Source organism: Petromyzon marinus, chromosome 28 (assembly GCF_048934315.1).
Source record: "Petromyzon marinus isolate PM22_M1 ecotype Great Lakes invasive population chromosome 28, UKy_Petmar_22M1.pri1.0, whole genome shotgun sequence".
In the NCBI taxonomy this organism is placed as follows: domain Eukaryota; kingdom Metazoa; phylum Chordata; class Hyperoartia; order Petromyzontiformes; family Petromyzontidae; genus Petromyzon; species Petromyzon marinus.
The window spans coordinates 6,464,660-6,485,067 of record NC_133694.1 but is presented as its reverse complement, the minus strand read 5'-3'; the positions used below and the strand labels follow the sequence as shown (position 1 = coordinate 6,485,067).

At 44.8% G+C, this 20,408-nt stretch overlaps 1 protein-coding gene across 4 annotated transcripts in view; it reads left to right on the top strand.

The window, feature by feature from the left end:
- LOC116946953 (ephrin type-B receptor 1-B-like) overlaps positions 1 to 20,408 on the top strand; it is a 179,859-nt gene that overhangs the window by 56,414 nt on the left and 103,037 nt on the right. For all 4 annotated transcript variants that reach the window (XM_032962245.2, XM_032962247.2, XM_032962246.2 and 1 more), the window contains exon 3: positions 5,689 to 6,376. In XM_032962245.2, coding sequence (XP_032818136.2) covers positions 5,689 to 6,376 — 688 coding nt within the window. The remainder of the gene's footprint in view (positions 1 to 5,688; positions 6,377 to 20,408) is intronic.

The following is a 20,408-nucleotide window of genomic DNA, read 5'->3' as shown; positions in this document are numbered from 1 at the left end:
CGGATAGGCCAGCGGAAAGTATAGGACTCCCTCGGAAATGTGGTTGTCGCGACATAATGAAAATGTCCAAGCCCTGTGCGTGGAGGTCCTCCGAGTGTTTGTGTGAGATGAGAGAGGTGGTGGGGGGTGGAGGGGGGGGAATAAAACGCTCTCACGCTCGTTGTACTGCCCCCACTTTACTCTCCGAGCCACTCTCACCTCAGTGCAGCTGCTCATCCTACCTGCACTCCCACCACCCAAAATAATTATAATTTTTTTCCATTTGTACCTCTTCCCTCCCCCGCGCCAACGCACCGTCCCCTGTGTCTACATAAAGCTGTGTTTTGCACCTCATTGGAACACGCAGCCTCCCAAGAGTAAGCAAGATGCGTGTTGACAAAACACGGGTGACCCAGATGCTACCACTCCACAAACTAATTAGATCCTTCACTTTCCAAGCAACGTCTAACCATAATTACAGGGCTGTAGGCATTAGTTTTAAGGCACCACAATTTTTTTTAATCTTAGTAGTGGTCACGTGACTTGCCCGTGCCCCGTGCATGCTTTAATATATGATGCCGTTCTTAAATTCCAAATTTGGCCGATAGCGTTTCAGGCTTGTTTTTGCTTAGTTGGACAAACGAAATCATACATTTAAAACTAATTAAAGTGACTTGAAGTAAAGTTTCAATTTCCAGTGGTTAATTTATGTCATAGTCACTGGCAGAAACCTGGGTATCCATCATGTGTTCCTTGCTAATAGGTACCAAATGTCAAATAAAAAGTTCCATGCATAAAATATACATTTTTATTTGTCCCCTCCCCCCATCAAACTCTACGACATATATTTTTTTAATTTAACATGTATCTGCTTCCAGCAGTGTGCTGGCAATATGTTCTGCATGTAAAGCTTAAAGCACAATCGCTTTGAAGGCGATACAGCTACTCAGCATTTAAACAGGAGAGTGCACGTTTCACTTGCAGGGTGGTCGACCTTTAGAAGGCAAGTCCATTTATCCGGTTTACTAAGTAACAATTGGGCAGTGCTCATCTCTATTAGTAATTCCAACACCTTGGTTAATGAGGACAAATCTCTACTCAAGACCAATTCTGTCGACTGACCATCAATTGATGATGACCGAGATATACTAATTTTACTGAACCCCCACAGTGACAATAGGTTAAATAGATCCTGGTCATCTAAATCTTGATTTCTTGGTTAAGTCTTCTTTGGTTCTTTCGGTAAAGTCACGTAGAATGAGAATAAAATAATAAATTGATAAAATAAAATAACACAATAATATTCTCACGACGTTTCGGCCACAACACAAGCGGCCTTCATCAGGTGAAGGGATGAGGCTGTCTGGTAGGACAGCGCTGGAGTGAAAAAGCCACGCTCAGATCACGACCTTTAAGCTGTGTGAGAAGAAACAAAGCGCCTTGACAAAGGAATTAGCATATCATTTAGCATTGAAATGGCTGAGTGATTAGCTTGTGACTGGTCACAGAAATGGCTATGTTAAAGTTAAAGCATACACAGCTTAAAGGTCGTGATCTGAGCGTGGCTTTTTCACTCCAGCGCTGTCCTACCAGACAGTCTCGTCCCTTCACCTGATGAAGGCCGCTTGTGTTGTGGCCGAAACGTCGTGAGAATATTATTGTGTTATTTTATTTTATCAATGTATTATTTTATTCTCATTCTACGTGACTTTACCGAAAGAACCAAAGAAGATGAATCCTTGCAGTCACAAAAGCTTTCAATCGAAATTCTTGGTTAAGGTGAAGATCCAAGTTCCACCCTTGCTCGGAAGTGTGGGGGAATGACAACAAACGAGACCTGCTTTGTGTTTAGTTTGTTGTCATTCCCCCGCGAAAAAAGTTCAACATACATACGTGCATGTGTAGAGGTGTTATGGGATGGTGACACGCGGTTGTAGGGCGGTGGCTACAACCACGTCCGCTACGGCCACCACCCTGGGGGGCTGTGGGGGATGCTAGGATCCCTCCCAGCCCCACCCCTCAGTGAGGGACAGTATAAAAGGTGGGACCCGGAGAGCTGAGAGGAGTTCGACTCAAGCAAGATGAAGAACCAGTGAAGAAAGAAGATCGACTAGCCAGACCCTGGAACTCCTTTGGCCCGCTGTGCTTTTGAGGGCCGGGCAAGGCAAGCCAGGGTGTGACACCAGAGCCACGAGGCCTGATGTCCTTCTAAGGGCCGGGCTCGTGTGGCTGGTGATCGGGACCTGCGCCGAAGCTGGGTCAGGTCAGATAGCCTCCTGAGAGAGGACCAGGATAGAGGGAACCAGGGAGCTAGCGTGGGCTAAAGCTCGGGAACCGTTCCCTCTATAGAGTACAGGAGAAGAGGCTCTTCAAGTATCAGATTCACCACTGTAATTGAAGCATCTGTAATAAATACGTGTTGCCTCCAAGTCTCCGGCGTCAATAAGGCCACTACACATGGACCACTGCTGGCAGAAGGGCCTCGACTAGAGGGAGCTCTAGAGAGCCCTCCACAGAGTAATTTGGCCTACTCTTCCATTCAGAGACAGGTGTCTTGGAAGAGGTCAGGAGTATGCCAGACTTTACCTCGACGAATGCGTAGCCATTCATACCGAAGCTCCGCACTGCTGCCTCAACTGCCGTGCCGGGAGATCGAATAGAACAGGCGACCTCTGGAATGCAAGTCCAGTGTGCCGACCGGTACACTGCGGGTCAACATCTGTGATGTCTTAGATAGCTTGTCATAATGCTTGACCAAACTATTTATATCCTGACCACAGGATGAATACAAAAGTTACCGCGTGTGACATTATACCTTCCATTATTATTATCATAGCTATCCGTGGATTACGTAATGCCGTCTTACCAAATTGAGCCTGTTAAAATGCATTCCAAATCAAGCAAAGCCAGTATTGGCTGACATCATAAAACAGGCTCGATATATAAATACAGAATGGCTCACTTTGATGCTTTGCCATAGCATTAATATCTAATGTTTTCAACAGCAATGGCATAAAAAAATATTGACAGGAAAGTTTGCACTTCCAAACAAAGTGCAAATTTATACCATTTATGTTCAGCATTCACTGCCCGGCCTCAATGTGGCTTGGCACACAATTATATCATGCAAATGCTTGATCAGATTATGCTCATTCACATTACAAACTTCGTGATATATTCCCTGAGGTTGACTATGCTGGATGTTGCTTGACAGCAATTGTAGGCATGTCTAATAAACTGAACTTTTATTGCACGTGGCTTTGAATACAGGTGCAGAACTTTTCATGAAAGTTTTATGTATGTAAAATTACAATGGAAAATGACTAAGTATTGGTTTAAAATAGGGGTCGCAATGGTCATATTGCACATTTAGTGGCTCAGTGTGCATTCCACAAAAGGAATAATTGTGCCAAAGCGTAAGCGATTTCTGCCAAGAATTCACGAGCGTGTCTTTTTTTGCAAATCACACAGTGCAGTCTGCCAAGCACACAGTGCTGGATTGCTAGTCCTGGCACTCGTGTGTATACAGTGAGGGAAAAAAAGTATTTGATCCCCTGCTGATTTTGTACGTTTGCCCACTGACAAAGAAATTATCAGTCTATAATTTTAATGGTAGGTTTATTGAACAGTGAGAGACAGAATAACAACAAAAAATTTCAGAAAAACGCATGTCAAAAATGTTATGAATTGATTTGCACTTTAATGAGGGAAATAAGTATTTGACCCATCTGCAAAACATGTCTTAGTACTTGGTAGAAAAACCCTTGTTGGCAATCACAGAGGTCAGATGTTTCTTGTAGTTGGCCACAAGGTTTGCACACATCTCAGGAGGGATTTTGTCCCACTCCTCTTTGTAGATCTTATCCAAGTCATTAAGGTTTCGTGGCTGACGTTTGGCAACTCGAACTTTCAGCTCCCTCCACAGATTTTCTATGGGATTAAGGTCTGGAGACTGGCTAGGCCACTCCAGGGCCTTAATATGCTTCTTCTTGAGCCACTCCTTTGTTGCCTTGGCCGTGTGTCTTGGGTCATTGCCATGCTGGAATACCCATCCACGACCCATTTTCAATGCCCTGGCTGGGGGAAGGAGGTTCTCACCCAAGATTTGATGGTACATAGCCCCGTCCATCGTCCCTTTGATGCGGTGAAGTTGTCTTGTCCCCTTAGCAGAAAAACACCCCCAAAGCATAATGTTTCCACCTCCATGTTTGACGGTGGGGATGGTGTTCTTGGGGTCATAAGCAGCATTCCTCCTCCTCCAAACACGGCGAGTTGAGTTGATGCCAAAGAGCTCCATTTTGGTCTCATCTGACCACAACACTTTCACCCAGTTGTCGTCTGAATCATTCAGATGTTCGTTGGCAAATTTCAGACGGGCATGTATATGTGCTTTCTTGAGCAGGGGGACCTTGCGGGCACTGCAGGATTTCAGTCCTTCACGGCGTAGTGTGTTACCAATTGTTTTATTGGTGACTATGGTCCCAGCTGCCTTGAGATCATGGACAAGATCCTCCCGTGTAGTTCTGGGCTGATTCCTCACCGTTCTCATGATCATTGCAACTCCACGATGTGAGAACTTGCATGGAGCCCCAGGCCGAGGGAGATTGACAGTTCTTTTGTGTTTCTTCCATTTGCGAATAATCGCACCAACTGTTGTCACCTTCTCACCAAGCTGCTTGGCAATGGTCTTGTAGCCCATTCCAGCCTTGTGTAGGTCTACAATCTTGTCCCTGACATCCTTGGATAGCTCTTTGGTCTTGGCCATGGTGGAGAGTTTGGAATCTGATTGATTGCTTCTGTGGACACGTGCCTTTTATACAGATAACAGGCTGAGATTAGGAGCACTCCCTTTAAGAGTGTGCTCCTAATCTCAGCTCGTTACCTGTATAAAAGACACCTGGGAGCCAGAAATATTTCTGATTGGGAGGGGGTCAAATACTTATTTCCCACATTAAAATGCAAATCAATTTATAACATTTTTGACATGCGTTTTTCTGGATTTTTTTTGTTGTTATTCTGTCTCTCACTGTTCAAATAAACCTACCATTAAAATTATAGACTGATCATTTCTTTGTCAGTGGGCAAACGTACAAAATCAGCAGGGGATCAAATACTTTTTTCCCTCGCTGTATATATATTTTATCAGACCCTGTCTTCATTTTGCCTTTTTAAACGTAGAGAGCTTGTAATCCATGCCTGGCTCCAGCAGCGTAAAGCCTTACGCGGGTAAAAACATCTTTATGAAGATAAATGGTTGAAAAAGATTAAGTCCGTTGCGAGCTTTTTTTTTGCTGCAGCTGTGTAGCTTTTCTTGAATGAAGCTATGCGCTGTATAAAATAGTATTAGAAGGGTTAAAAAAAAATAAGAAAAGAGGCAGAAACCTTTCCGAAGTGAACATCTTCATTTCTGGCAAAAATAACAGCCCCGTGCTTTCACCAGCTGTATAACTTCCCTCAACAGCATCCGCTACATTTAACCCACAATGCAGGCGCATCTTCCACATTGCAAACATCCGCAATGCACCTCCCCCCCCCCCCCCCCGATACGGATTTGCACTTGTTGGACGCCGAGAGAAGCCTCGGCAACTCCGGCACCCTGCTACTCGCATCCCGTCTCAACCGTCCCAGGGAGCACGATGCGCTCGCGCTGCTCATCTAAACCACTCCCCCCACCCCGCTGCCCTGCCCTGCCCCCCTTCCATTTCACAGTGGGAAGAGGTGAGCGGCTACGACGAGAAAATGAACGCCATCCGCACCTACCAGGTGTGCAACGTGTTCGAGCCGAACCAGAACAACTGGCTGCGCACCGACTACATCGAGCGCGGCGGCGCCCAGCGCGTCTACGTCGAGATTAAGTTCTCGGTGCGCGACTGCAGCAGCATCCCCAACGTGCCGGGCTCATGCAAGGAGACCTTCAACCTCTACTACTACGAGGCCGACGGCAACACGCAGGGCAACGGCGGCGGCCCACCCTGGACCGAGAGCCTGTTCGTCCGCGTGGACACCATCGCGCCCGACCAGAGCTTCTCCGAGGTGGACATGGGCGGCAAGGTGCTGAAGATCAACACGGAGGTGCGCAGCTTCGGGCCGCTGACGAGGCGCGGCTTCTACCTGGCCTTCCAGGACTACGGGGGCTGCATGTCGCTCATCACCGTCAAGGTCTTCTACCGCAAATGCCAGCGCGTCGTGCAGAACTTCGCCGTGTTCGGAGAGACGCTCACGGGGGCCGAGAGCACGTCGCTCGTGATCGCGCGGGGCACGTGCGTGCCCAACGCCGAGGAGAACGACATGCCCATCAAGCTCTACTGCAACGGCGACGGCGACTGGATGGTGCCCATCGGGAGCTGCACCTGTCGCTCCGGTTATGAGCCCTCCGAATCGCGCACGACTTGCAAAGGTGAGCGACGGCGGCAGGTCTCTGCTAGCAACCCCCACCCCACACACCCACCCTCCTCTTCCCCCCACCCACCCCCCTCTTCCCCCCACCACTGTCCGTTTTTGAACAATTCATACAATTAAGCGATGGGCGTCACAACGCTTTGTCAGGTGCATGGAGGGTGAGAGCCGGAGCAGAATGCGCGGTAGGCAAGATAAGGTTGTGTCGTCATTCGTTCTGCCTACCGTTTAGAAATGCAGCTCGCAGCTCGTTTAGCGTTGACTGACAATGTCACACTCCTCTCAACGCCACCACCCGCCCATCCCCACCCACATCATTCTATAATGTGGTTAATTGGCCAGCAGACATGGCCTAATGTTATTCAAATAACGTCACAGGATCTCTGAAAATCCACTGTGTAGGAGACAACTCTTGCTTAATGGTTACTTACAACTACAGTTTGCATGACTGCGGTATTAACCAGGGTGGCGGCTGGGCTTGAACCAGGGACCTCTGCTGAAGGCTGCAAAACGCACTGCGCCAGATAGCCACATCACCGCCAAATGGCTACGCAATGGAATGGGGGATCTGATTAATAGGTTTGTCATCAGACATTACACCGTGTTTTTGATTACATTCACATAATAGCATGTCATAACAATAACACAGCCAGCCACTGCTGTTGTTCGGTGTGCGTTCCTTGGAGTTTTGCACGAAGCTCTGTTGCATTAAATTCTGTAGTTGTTGGCCATGAAGAGCCGCCTCGCGTGGATAAAATTCACGTGACCGAAATAGATTAATTTTCTTGGGACCTTTCAATGTCCAAAGAAATCTTTATAAGTAGGCCTGGCCAATAAAACAGCAGTTTCACTTATAGGAGACACAGTCTACCATCCCAAGCCAACCAATACACAACTGCACGCATCTGCAAGAGTGGGGATTTCTTTCCGAGCTGCACTGGCGTGGAAGAAATGGAGCGCTTTCCGTTTTGCTCGCCGAGGTGTTTTTGGGTTGGTACCGTATTTCATTCAGCACGAAACGTCTACGTGCTGAGAGCGTCCTCAGACGCTCCTGCAATGCGGAGCGAAACATCAAAGATCACGCCGAACAACGCGGCGTACAAACTGTGAACGCACATCTGAGAGCCACCCGGCACAACCGCAAACACCTACACAGCGGTGCTTTCTATTTTACTTTCCAAAGGAGACCAAAATTGCACCCTCGCACATATTTCGGCAAACACAGGTAGAGCTTTGGACGCAGCTTGGGTTTTTAAGAAGTGCGAAATGCACAGTTGGTCCTTGCGATGCATGCACGCTGACAGAAAACACACGTGGAGGCCGTTATGCTGGGATTTTTTTCTCACTTTTCTGCCAAAACTTCGGGTGCTATGGGAGCGCCTTCTGGGATATGGGGAAACCAATAAATCTTGCCGGGAGCCACTTGCAGAAACGAATGTTTTCTGATAACATTTGCACATTTGAAACACAGATTCCTTCCCCCCCCCCCCCCCCAATGTATTGGACGTTTATGTATTTATTTAAATCAAATGTAATAATCATCACTAGCCATCGATTATCCACTGCTAGATAAATGTGTCCCCATGCTGGTGTCCACATGCTGCCACCTTCGCTCGTGATGATGTCACAGTCCATTTCAATCCTTCACGTGCGTTGATCTCTGTGCATCCTCTTGGATGCATTCTCTCTCACCAGTCCCATCTATCAATGGTAATTCCTTATGGCAATGTGTCCTGCCCAAGTTCCCTTGCTTTTCACAACAGTCAATATGATGTCTGATTTGTATTTCTTTTGCTGATCCATGCGCTCTCTTCCTGTCTGAACATGCATCTGTCCTTGTTCCTTTCTACACATTTCTGCTCTTTCCGTGTTTCTGATATATATATAACCGTTGGCCGTATGCACTGACTAAATTTTTTGTTTATCCTTGGGTACATTTGCATGTTTTTTGTTCGTTTTAAAGTTCAGCTTTCCAAAAGCCCTCCACTGTGCTTCGCTCCCTGTTTACTCATTTTCATCCCAGACCCAATGTTAATTATTGCCCGTGCGTATCTTGCTTAGACAACCAATTCCACAGACTTGTGTTGTTCATAAAAGTCACGTGCATTAAGTTTGCGAAGCAAAATCGTCGTTGGACGAAGAGACTTTGAAAACTAAACAAAATGTACAGGACACAATGTATTTCTGATATTCAGAGTTTACATTCATGCATAATAAAGGTTTTTGGGTTAGATCGCGTTATTTATAAATGTGTCGTAACCCTCCACCACCCGACATGGCCAATCAGCAAAAAAAGTGTCACGTTGACAAAAGACAAATTGTTCACTACTTTGGCCCACCGGTGTGTTGAAGAGTGAATCCACAGCTGTGGATTCACTCTTCACGAAAGCCTACGTGTTTTACATTCATGATATGACAGATGAACAACAATGTGCATTCTCTTCTCTATAGACATTGTATCTCTTCTCGTGGCCACATAGCTTTTCCTTATTTGTTATATTTAACCACAGGATGTATTCATTTCACAATGTTTTTTTTCTTTCAGTTACATAAAATAATAATGTAGAAACCTTTTGTCAAACCACTGCTGGATGAAGACCTAGTAAAGCCATGTTGGTCATGAGAGTTGTTTCACCTATACCGCACCATACTTCACCATGCTTGTCAGTGTGGAGGAAACATGGTGGGGTATTGTCTTGGACCTCTACATACATCATTCCGGACTGATGTTAGCGGTGTGTGGATGGTATGGAATCAAACTTGGTCCATTAGATTAATGGAACATGTCAGTTCAGAACTGTAAATGGGAAACAAACAAGAAAAGACTGCGATATACAAAACAAGTGTCAACCCCAACTTTGTGTAACTTGTGTTGAACTTATTGGTGTGGCAAAATATTCATTGGATGGATATGTTCCAATGTGTTCAATCGGTGTCAATGGGTTAATAACGATGATGGCACAGCTCTCGTATTAGACCAGTAATAGGCTGCTTAACTAATTAACTCAATTGATAATTGTGGGCTTGGGTTAGTGGTTGGAAAACGATGTGGATTGAGAATTTTTTTTTAACTCATTGTGAGAAAAAACGCATGTGCTAGACAACAATGATGCATATGACACGCGTAACAATATGTCCATACTGTCTGATTTCTTTTCCACTTTTTAAAATGTTCAATGACCATTAATTATTTCATCAAATTCAATTTTGTTTAGAGATGACTAAATGAGTCATACGTCACCATAATAATAGCATATGATATAAATTAATGGCTTATTCCGTGCAAGGGCAAACGTTTCAGAATTTCTCGAATATTTTAATGTGTCCGGGCCCTATAGGCATTAACACAAGCTGTATTTTATATATATACAAACAATGACGAATACATAATCAGAAGCATGCTGGTCATCCAGAAGTTAATGGTTCTTTGTGGAGCAAAAAATAAATTCAAAACAAAAACCATAAGTATCTTGGGATTCGAGGCCAGTACAATTCATTTCCGCACGCTGGGAGTTATGGTTGTGGCGCTGGCAACCAATGCTCTGGTGTTGCACCCAATCCTTCTGTTCATTGTACGGCGATACAGCGGTCGGTCTGATTAACACAATGGAGGGCGGAGGGGCTGTTTTGCTTCCCATCCTGGGTTTCGTTCAATTAAGGAGGGCTGCTGACGTCCACACTCGACCTTACGTTCCCACGTCCTCCCAGGCGATCGGCGATGGTTTTTCTGCGCTAGATGCTCTCATGGGTAAATTGACGTGGAGCTCGACGTTGGAGTGGCACGCGCGCCCTCGCTGGCGGACGTGCGGTTTAAGCGGGCAATGACTGAAAATTATATAGGGTCCAGTTACCCTTCCTTAATTTGCGAATTTGATTTTTTTTTCCTTCCACAAAGCTGTTACCTGGAAGGCTTCCAACGCAATGAGCTTCCCACGCCACCCAAAGTGCACTGTTACGTGTGCGGCCCTGTTGAATAATAGGAGAGCATCGATTAATGACTTTTCATTTGCCTAACCTTATGCTGGTACAGGAGGTTTATGTAATAGTTCGTCGTTTTCAATTGATTTGTCTTTAATTTCATTTGCATATCTCATTGGTGGTGCTGTTCATAAATAACATAATTAAATTAACAAAGACAAAGATATCCCCTATTAAAGCTGTGACAGACTTTTGGGGCACCTATGAAGTCCACCATGGTGAGTGGGCACCAACACTCGTAGAAATGTGTGTGTAGAATATTTCGCTGCTATAAATTTCCACGTGATAAGACGCTTAATTTGAGCTTTCATTTGTGGCCAGGTCGGTTTTTGAAAAATAGCGAACAGCTCAGTGGGGTTTACCGAGTAAGTATAAATAAATAAAATAGTTTCGTTTTAGTATATTTATTCATAGTGATTTGCTTACGTTCCCTATGCTTAGCATTCCTATAAAACAAAATTGGTATTGTTTGCTCATCTGTTGAAAAAAAAACAAACTTCATAGCTCTTCAGATTTCTCCAGAATGCTCGGGTACTGTTTCACTCCAGCACTGAAATGGGTCCAAATTGGGGAACATGTTTTACTCATGTTGTATTATACTTTGCATTTATTATTATAGTCTTCTTTTTTATTGTGTCCATCGCAAAAGATGATGATGACTGCGGAGAACAGCACGCAGCATTTTCCTGCACGCTGTTGGGATGAGAGCCCTTTCCCCCTTGACCTATACGTTAGATGGGATGTTTTGAAGCTGTCTTGTTTGCTTCATCAGGATGTGCTTGAAATTCGAATCGCTTTCATTGTTGCATTAATAGACATTGTACGAACAGTCGCAAGCTCTCACGCGCGTCCACTGTGTTGTTCCGACCACGTTTAAAACGTCGTGAAAATATAAAGTCAACTCCCGTAAATATTTACGCGAGGGGTGGAAGGCCGCTCTTGGAGAACACGGAATTAAGGGTCGCGATTTTGATTCGAGAGTTTCATCTTTGTGTTGTTGTCGTTGTTCACATTGTGGCGAGCGTAGCAGTTTCTAGTAGCTGCAGGGGCTACCGGGGAGGGGCGGGCGGAGGGGGATAATGTGAACCCAATTACATGCATCGTTTACAAATCAAAACACATCGATTCCAAGACATTCAACTGCGTGCAATGCCCGTGAGTGAATCGATGCGTCGCTAAAAAAAAAAGTCTACCACTCTGACAACCAATTTGTCCCTTTTTCACTTAAATTTTTGGTTCTACTTTTATTCTGAAGCCAATTTCAACCCAGGGACGCTGTTTGATTGGAGGACGTTTGACTTGTGCAAAATAAATGCACCATTACTTTTAAATACCACTATGTAAAGGGAGTCATTGCTGGTTTATAGAGTAGATTTCTGTTTTTTTTTGTAAGCTGCAGTGATGCACTGTTCGGTAAAGAATGAGAAATAAAATCAATGTCTCTATGTTTGCTTACAAAGAATGTGATCCTAATTCACAGTGATGAAAATGGGAGCCGACTGCTTGATAAATAATATGAAGAGTGTGTTTTGTCCCCTGCTGCCAGAGGTCCAGTCCACCTCGCATCCGAATCGATCCCACACGCCTTATAGATCTGTTTACCATGGGGGGGGGCCGACAGGCCCACATGTTCGAGACACATGGCCAGCATGTGTATCTCGTTCTTTGTTGGATGGGATCCTCTGTAAAAAAAAAAAAACTTTCTCTTTCACCGTATTCAATTGTGTACGGCTATTGTCTATTTTTCTTTCTCTTTCGCTTCACGTACCCTGCTTCCATAGGGATAAAAAAAAGGAAAATAAACATATTTAGCGGACTGCGTTCGCAGGTTGTATGCCGCGTGCATCATTACCCACTGCTTTATTCGTCGTCATCAGTGTTATCCACTGCTGGATGAAGGCCTCTCCCAAGCCCCTGCCTCCTCTCATGATCCTGCAATGCATCAATCCACCCAGCACTTGCACAAGAACTGATTTAATAACTCCATCTTTTCGGTGTGCATCCTCTTTGGATGCGTGCCATCCGAGAGTGAGTTGACACTTCAGGCAATTGCTGATCTTTGTAGCGGGGAGGTATTGGGCCCTTCTTACGTGAATTCGAAGAAGAGCTATTTCCTGAAACTAATGGTGTCGTTTTCCGCATACCGATCGATAAATCCGACGACACGAGTTGGATTCCTGGCCATGGCTAACAGCGGTGGCGAGTGATATCTGAACTGTGTCCCCTTCACCAACCTGCACTGACCAGCGTGGTGAAGTATGGTCGAACAACCGTCCAGATTGACACGGCATTAGGATGCCTTCAACCCCAGCGGGGCCTTTGTAGTGCCTGGGTCAGGTGCTTCAAAATATCCTGGTTTTTTCGCAGATCAATTTTTTTGAGGTACATAATTGTTCCGGGAAGTTTTGCCAGGACAACAAAAGTCCCGCTTTTCTTCTTTGTCAGTCGCATTCATGATGCTCCAATAGAAAAAAAAATGCAATTTCTCCGTAGTTTTCTTCTCTTTTGGCATTGTGAAGATGGTTGCTTTCCCCACGACATGGTTATGGATTGTTGTATCTCAGAAGTGGCAAACCCTACTTACCTTAGGATAGACCTCGGATTGAATCACAGGCTCCCAATCAAGGTATGAAATCAGCTTCTCACATTCCAGCGAATTTGAAATCTCTCAACCCAGGAAAATCCATTATAAGATTTTGTCAAGTGCATTTCTAATGAGATTTTCAACAGGTATGTGTGCCAAGTGAATCTCAAGGCACACATTTCTGAAATCAGGGTAGTTTGTGTTAGAAGCTGGGCAGTTCTTCACGATTGCACGTCTCAAATTGAATAAAATATCTAATGAGATCGGTGGAATAACAGAATTGTGGAAATTGCCTCATGCTTGTATAATTTGCGAGCTAAATATTGGAAGGATTATTGAGGAAGGGCCTGTGGTCCTTCTTCTGGATATTTTCACAGTCAAATATGGTATTATTATCATTGTTTGTTTACCCAGGAAAGCCTCACCGAGTCTCAAGATTCTTTCACGAGGATCCTGCCACGTTTTCTCAGTGGGGGGGGGGGGGGGGGGGGGGGGTGGAGGCAATATTGCTCCATCTGTAATCCCAATTGAGTAATTTGCAGGTAATTCTTCAGCAATGGGATATTTCACCCCATGCATATTACATTGCAAGTTGGTTAGTTTCGAGCTATGAAAAGAAATTGTATAATCCGAAAGAAACTCATGCAGAACACAGGGGGAGAGCATACAAACACCATGCAGAAAGGCGCCCCTAGTCGGGAATTGAACCCCTGAACCTCCTTGCTGCAATGCATGAGTGGAAAAAGCTATTTTTATTATTTAATTTTACCAGGTAAGGCCCACTGAGCTGTATAGCTCTTATTCATTTTCTTAGCTCTTTCGGTAAAGTCACGTTGAAGGGAAACAATAAAATAATAGCTCTTTGTCAGAAGTCACCTGGCCGCAAATTATAGCTCAACGAAGTGGCTTATCACGGGGAAGTTTATTGCAGCCAAATACTCTAAACGCATCTTGATTCTAAATGTGGAGGGAAAAACCAGAGGACCCGGAGACAAACATCCACGGGGAGAACATGCAAACTCCAAATATACAGGCGTCAGGGTCCGGATCGATTCTACGACCTCCTGTATACCAGGTGAGGTAGTTAACATCTCGCCACCACGGCACCACTGCGCCACTCTGCTGCCCATAACAGCGCAGTTGAAATGTACCCAGAGTATTGAAAATGTCCGTACGTGCAGTATGCAACATATTCATGCATCGTTTAGCTGCCTCCAGGGCACCGCGATTTGTTGCCGCTTGAATTAAGCAATACGTACATCATGACTGCCGAAATCGGCCTCCATTTCTCAGAGTCCCATTTGCCGTTTCTCTGATCAACACCGAGGGTCGTTGCTGACAGGGAAAGGCACCCAACTCACTTGGCACCATTGCTTCCCCCAGCCTCTCCGTAGTCATTTAATTCAAATGCAATTCGTGTAGTCACCGGAAAGCTCTGCGACCATCAAGATTTTAACCCTGCTCCTGAGTAGGCGTGACAAAAAACAAAACGAATATTCTCCCAAATTATTTTGCTTGCGTGGGCCGTTCACACGTGTAAATGTACCCAATGTTTTTATTTTATTTTAACACAAACAGCTCTTGACCATCACTGGGCGAGAGGGCAAGGCGCGGTGATCCATCACTCTTCTCCATGAGCCTCGACGTTTTGCCCGTATGAGCATCCGAGCCTGGGACTGGAACCAGAAGTTTGGAAATTGGAAGCATCATTCCCCCGGAGTGCAGACCACCCAGCTGCCGTGCTCCTAGGCACAATGTCAAAAAAGCATGCCTTCTTTGAAGACAGTGCAAAAGCCTGCTGTCCCCTTGGATTTGTTCCAACATTGGTGATCCTATGACACTCTTTATGAGTCACCCATTGTGCGGCGGTGTCGTGGTCAAAACAACCACCTCCAGTCATTAGCACTGTGCTGCCACAGTCGAGAGAATACTGAGACATGTTCTGTTGTACGGCTTCGACAAATGCTGCTTTTTTTTACCGCTGCAGCTTAAACTTTACAATGGCACAGTAAGGCCCCCTGTTAATGATGCCAGTTTGCCTCGTGGCAATGCCGAGCCGGTTATGTAATGGTTGTGTTTTGAGGGACAGTTGGGTCCCTCAAAGATGCGTAAAGGCCAAGGCCTTCGAATTGAGTCTTTCGTAATGAATCGTGCAGCATTATCTTAGAGGGTTCCATGGTGTTGGATGATTTGGATTAAACTAAGTGGCAGCAACATTAGCCACCCGTGGAATTTGTAAATCACTCACCAAATTAAACTATTGGGTTTAACCTGTGAGTTTAGCATCAAACTCTGTAATCAATAAATTGGACAAAAATGTCCCGTTTTACAGATATATTGTGTGAACTTAGCTTTGGACACGATAATGACACCACTGGAGACTAAGTAATACATAAATGTGGGGTAAGATTGATTTCACTAAAGCTGTGTACCATGTACGAGCATATACTTGAAAAAAACAGGCTGTACCTCGAAGTATGCGTGCAGATGTTTCTTATTTGCCAGACAGAAAAAAACAAGGTTTTTTTCCCGTTATTATGTACTTTCATAACAATGTTGTAAAAAGGCTGGTTTCAATTTAAACACCCAAATAACCTGACAATTCTTGGCAGGATTTTGATACCATAGAGTAGCGTTTTACTTACTAAATGTACATTGTGGCATTCCGTGCAATGCGTGCCAGTAAAGTTCGCCTATTTGCTAGAGCTGTTTATTTGCAGCGCAGTTATACAATTTTATAGATTTATCTCCATTATATGCAGAATAATTGTTGTTGCTTACTGTGACGTTAACATGTGCAGGGGATACTTCACAGACAAAACACATGTTAATCGGTTAATCGTCTATGTGTATCAAGTGACACGCAAGAATTCGTCAAAAGCACACATCACCTGTGCATTATGCAAGATAAATCACCATTTCCTGAAGAAGTGCATTATGGTTCTCTTGTATTTGGTCACAATCGAAATCAATTTGAGCAAATGTGACTGATTGACAGCAGCAGTGATGCAGTGACAGACAACTTTAAACTATCTATATGTATCAACCAAAAAAGTCAATACTGTATATCAACATGATGAAGTAAGAAATGGGTGGTCGTCATTTCTGCTTGTGCTGCTGAGCCAGGGATGGAAGTTACACATACCTATGATCATGGATAAGTTATCCATGATCGTGGACACGTTTTTGTATTTCATTTGTTGTTCTTTGCCCGCACCTCCGATAAGCATGGTTGGCTACGTACGGTGCAAAAGAAGTTCAACAACATACATAGGGCATAGGATAGCCATGTTGGCTATCACAGATGAGGATAATAATGAATTACATGTGAATATGAAGCACCATAAATGAAAGCTCAGCCAAGTGGGGTATCATCTGCGAATTTACATCAGCCAAAATACTCTGAACGCACGTTGATTCTAAATGTGGAAGGAAAAAAACAGGAGAACTCGGAGAAAAATCCACGTGACCGCGGACAGAGAACACGCAAACTCCGAATATACAGCAGGCGTCATGGTTGGGATCGAACCCACAACCTCCTGTATACCAGGCGAACTTGTTAACATCCCATAGCCACCGTGGCGCCCAGGGGTTGCTGGCCACGTTGGGTGCGTTACACGCCGATGCCAAAGCCAGGGAGACACGAGCAAAGAGGTCTCAGACGAGCAGATCGAGAGGCCAGGTGAGCGCAGGCGAGCGTAGAGGTTGGGTAGAAGCGGACAATGAATGGTCGCGGCAGACGGCGAGACAAAGTTGAGGCTCTGAATGGCGCAAGGGAGCCACGAATGCCATAATTTGTAAAGAGGGAAGGGACGTGACTGATGTGTTGACACATGGGTTGTGTGAGGCGTGTGGGCAATTGGTGATGGGAGCATAAACAAGGCGAGGGATAAATGGGCTGACAGAAGGGGGGTGGGGTGGGGGGAAGGAATGCAGGTTTGGATTGTTGTCGAATTGAACGGAATTGCGGGGAGATAGATTCTCCTGACTCTTCAGGCGGAGAGAAGGATGCCTGCCTGTCTCTGAGGGTGAAGCTTCCGAAGAGAGACACTGCTGTCATCTGTAACAACATATTGCTAAATCCTGATGACACAAAACAGTTTGTCGTCAACTAAACTGCCTGTGGTATAAATAATACGAATGCGTGCCATTGCATGTGTGTGTGGACAGATGCATTGCATTACGATGTGATGGAAAAATAAAACAAATGGTTTTCTCCATATAAAATATTTGTAGACAACTCGGTGGACGTGTGGGCAGACAGATGGATCCCATCCAGAGAGGCATAGAAAGTGATGCTTATTTATTTGTATTACTTTGGAGAGCCTGTGAATGTCCCGTGATGAATAATGTCTCATGATGTACGTTAGTTAAATAGTTAGTTAATGTTAAACAAATATCTTTCGTGTAAAAAAAAAACGTCCCAGGGCCACTATTCCCCATTGGATTTAACGCCTCTGGCCATGTGCCGCTTCTAAAAGCATGAAGGGAACATCTTGGGGGACAATGTTGCATCTAACAGAAAGTCATAAACTCTCCGACAAAACAAACATCGGTAAAAGCGAACGACATTTGGGCAAACTCCACGATACTAACCAGAGCCCAAGCGATAATTAATTTGGATAACATGAACAATAACTTATAGCCCTTTGTCAATCCACTGCTGGATGAACGCCTCCACACACCATGGGAGTTGTTTCACCATACTTCACCACGCCGGTCAGCGCATTGTTGGTGAAGGAGGGCGGGCGTGTGCAGGAGGGGCAACCAGTTCACAAATCACTCACCACTGATGTTAGCCATTCCCAGGGATCGAACTCAAGTATCTGGGTTTGCAGTGCAGTACACGAATCACTGTGCCCCCATGCCAGCCCTTAATTTAGACATTAACTTTTTTATGTACAGATATGTTCAAGGGTAAACGGAATAATTTAAACAATATAACGCACACCGTAAACGATGTCTTTGTTTTGACCACATGATAAACACGCACAGTGGAATATGTGCCCCAAAATTGATTTTACTTGATCTGTTTTAATGTTTTCTTATCGATATAGCCCGTGTAATTTATATGGCAAGTGTGTTCAATCGCTTCTTAAAGTAGCTTCGGAAGGCTGCATACATACAAAATTTGACAAAGGGGGGCCTTATTTAATGGGGACTCAACTTACTTCTTACGGGTGGCTAATTTGGCCCGTGATGCCAACAGACAATAACTTCACTGTTGCCAGTGTGGAGTCATGGGACCCTTTAATGACTGCAAGCATCTGTGACATGGTGCTAAATGTCCCCTCTGCTGGACAGCGCACATTGTTATCCCGGCGTCTCCAACGCGGCTCCCAGGCCAAGCGTGGCTGGCCCAGGGCAGCGATGCGGAAAAACGCAGCGGTGAGCGCGGCGACGTCGGCCCATCGCTGCGCTTGAACAGCCGTCTCGCGCTGTGTCACATACAGAGTGCACAGTGAAACTTGCGCGGCTAACCAACGGTCAACGGTCAATTTCGCAGTAAAGGAATTATGGCACTTTGACTTCATCATCATCATCGTCGTCATCGTCGGCGTTTGTATACTTAGTCCTTGAGAGCCAGCAGATAAAAGAAGAAGTATAATTCATAATATTAACATTTTACATGGGCATGATTGTGGAAGTACGCAGCAGGTTGTTGAGGTACATATGAAAAATACATTTCATCCCTGCATTGTCCCTGTAATTGCATATCTAAAATCGCTCAAAAATGAAGGTAGCATGGATGTGGTGATGCATGTCTATAATTGAGACATTTGCAAGCAAGAAACTGGTAAATCACACAGCGATGGATGCTACATGCTTAATCGCAAGCGGCAGTAAGAAGACTTCCAACAAGAAGACTTCCAACATGCTATCTCTACAGAGTTTGAGTGGTATCCCATTGAGTGCTTAGTTTTCTCTGTATGCTTTAGTTTTTCTCCCGCGTAAAAAAAAACTAAAATATAAAAAAAGGAATGAGCACACTTCCAAAATCATGAGCCTCAATCTTTCATGAGTCAACCATAATCACTCATATCTAATTTATTTCGTTGACACGTGCACACACAGTGCGCAAACAATTGCCCTTTTTCTCTCCCATCCCTTTGTTCGGAGAGATGCGGCTATATCAAAGGACCAATCAGCCTCCTGAACCTTGCCATGCCTATTATTCTTATTATCTCCACTCTTATGTCTGAACCCCCCTCGGGCATCGTGCGAAATTCACAGTTCACTTGCCAGTGTTCACGAGCTGCTAAATGACCACCTGCCTGCTCACCTGTTTGCTCATCCGTTTCCAGGCCAATGGCTCCGCTTTCCTTTGGCAACGGTCAAAACAGCATAAGCCGGTCGTGCCTGTCAACACGTGGCCTCTTAAGCGGCGCTTGCGTGTCTCCGCGAAACAGGCAACCGTTTGAGCCAAGTATCGTTGAACATCGCCGTTGTTGAATGCGTGTTTTTTTATATTTTGCCCAATCTTGATTTTTTTGTTTCCGTTAATTTTACGTGATTTTTGAAAATTACCACAAAGCCTATGCATGCATTGTCAGCAGATGCTGCGATGGCATCATGATTTGCGCACTGTAATTGCAATCCAGAGGTTTCTGGTTTGATCTCCCGATGAGGAAGTTGAAGCGGTGGTGGAATTTTCAGAAATCCCCCCGCTGTATAATTTGGTGCACCAAGTTAGTCCACTGGCAGGTCTCACGTGGTACAGTAAAGTTTTGGTACTCTTCTGAAAGGTGTCTTGCCAGCATGGAAGAGTAGGCCAAATACCCTGGAGGTGATCTTAGTGTTCCCTTGAGCGGGGGCCTTTATGGCAGCAATGGCATAAGGAAAGTATTAGCAGGTCTGTGCATTTTTTATTAACTTGTATATACACTATAAATTGCAAAATGTCATGATATCAGTCAATCGATTCCTTTACAATTGATAAACAATGTTTATTTGCAGGAAAGACTTGGACGAGTATGCATGATTATTACTTTCCTAAATTCAAATTGATTTGCCAGAGTACAGAAATGGATTCGGGATCCTCCCCTATACAGTGATCACACTGCATATTAAATCACTGCGTTTGTTCGTGTGCAGTAGCGTTGTTTTCGTTTACACGCCGCGGTCCATTAGCTTTTACAAATCTGTAAAAGTCTGGTTTTATGGCATAGAAGTAGACTTTGTAGACTAATCTATATATATCAGTGGCTTTACTCACACAATTTAAGAAAACATATTTAAATTTAAGTAAACATCGTGTGTTTTAGTAGGCATCTAACGATTCATAAATTCATGGTACGAAATTGCGTCTTAGTTTCACGATGCATACGCATTTGAACAGTGAGGGTGAGCATTGATTATTTTGTATTCATATGTCTCGGTGTGTGTGATTGGCTCACGTTTATCCCTGCACCCATGAGAGTTCCTACCAGCGCCACGATGGGGAAAAGGGGATCGCATTGCGATTGGCATC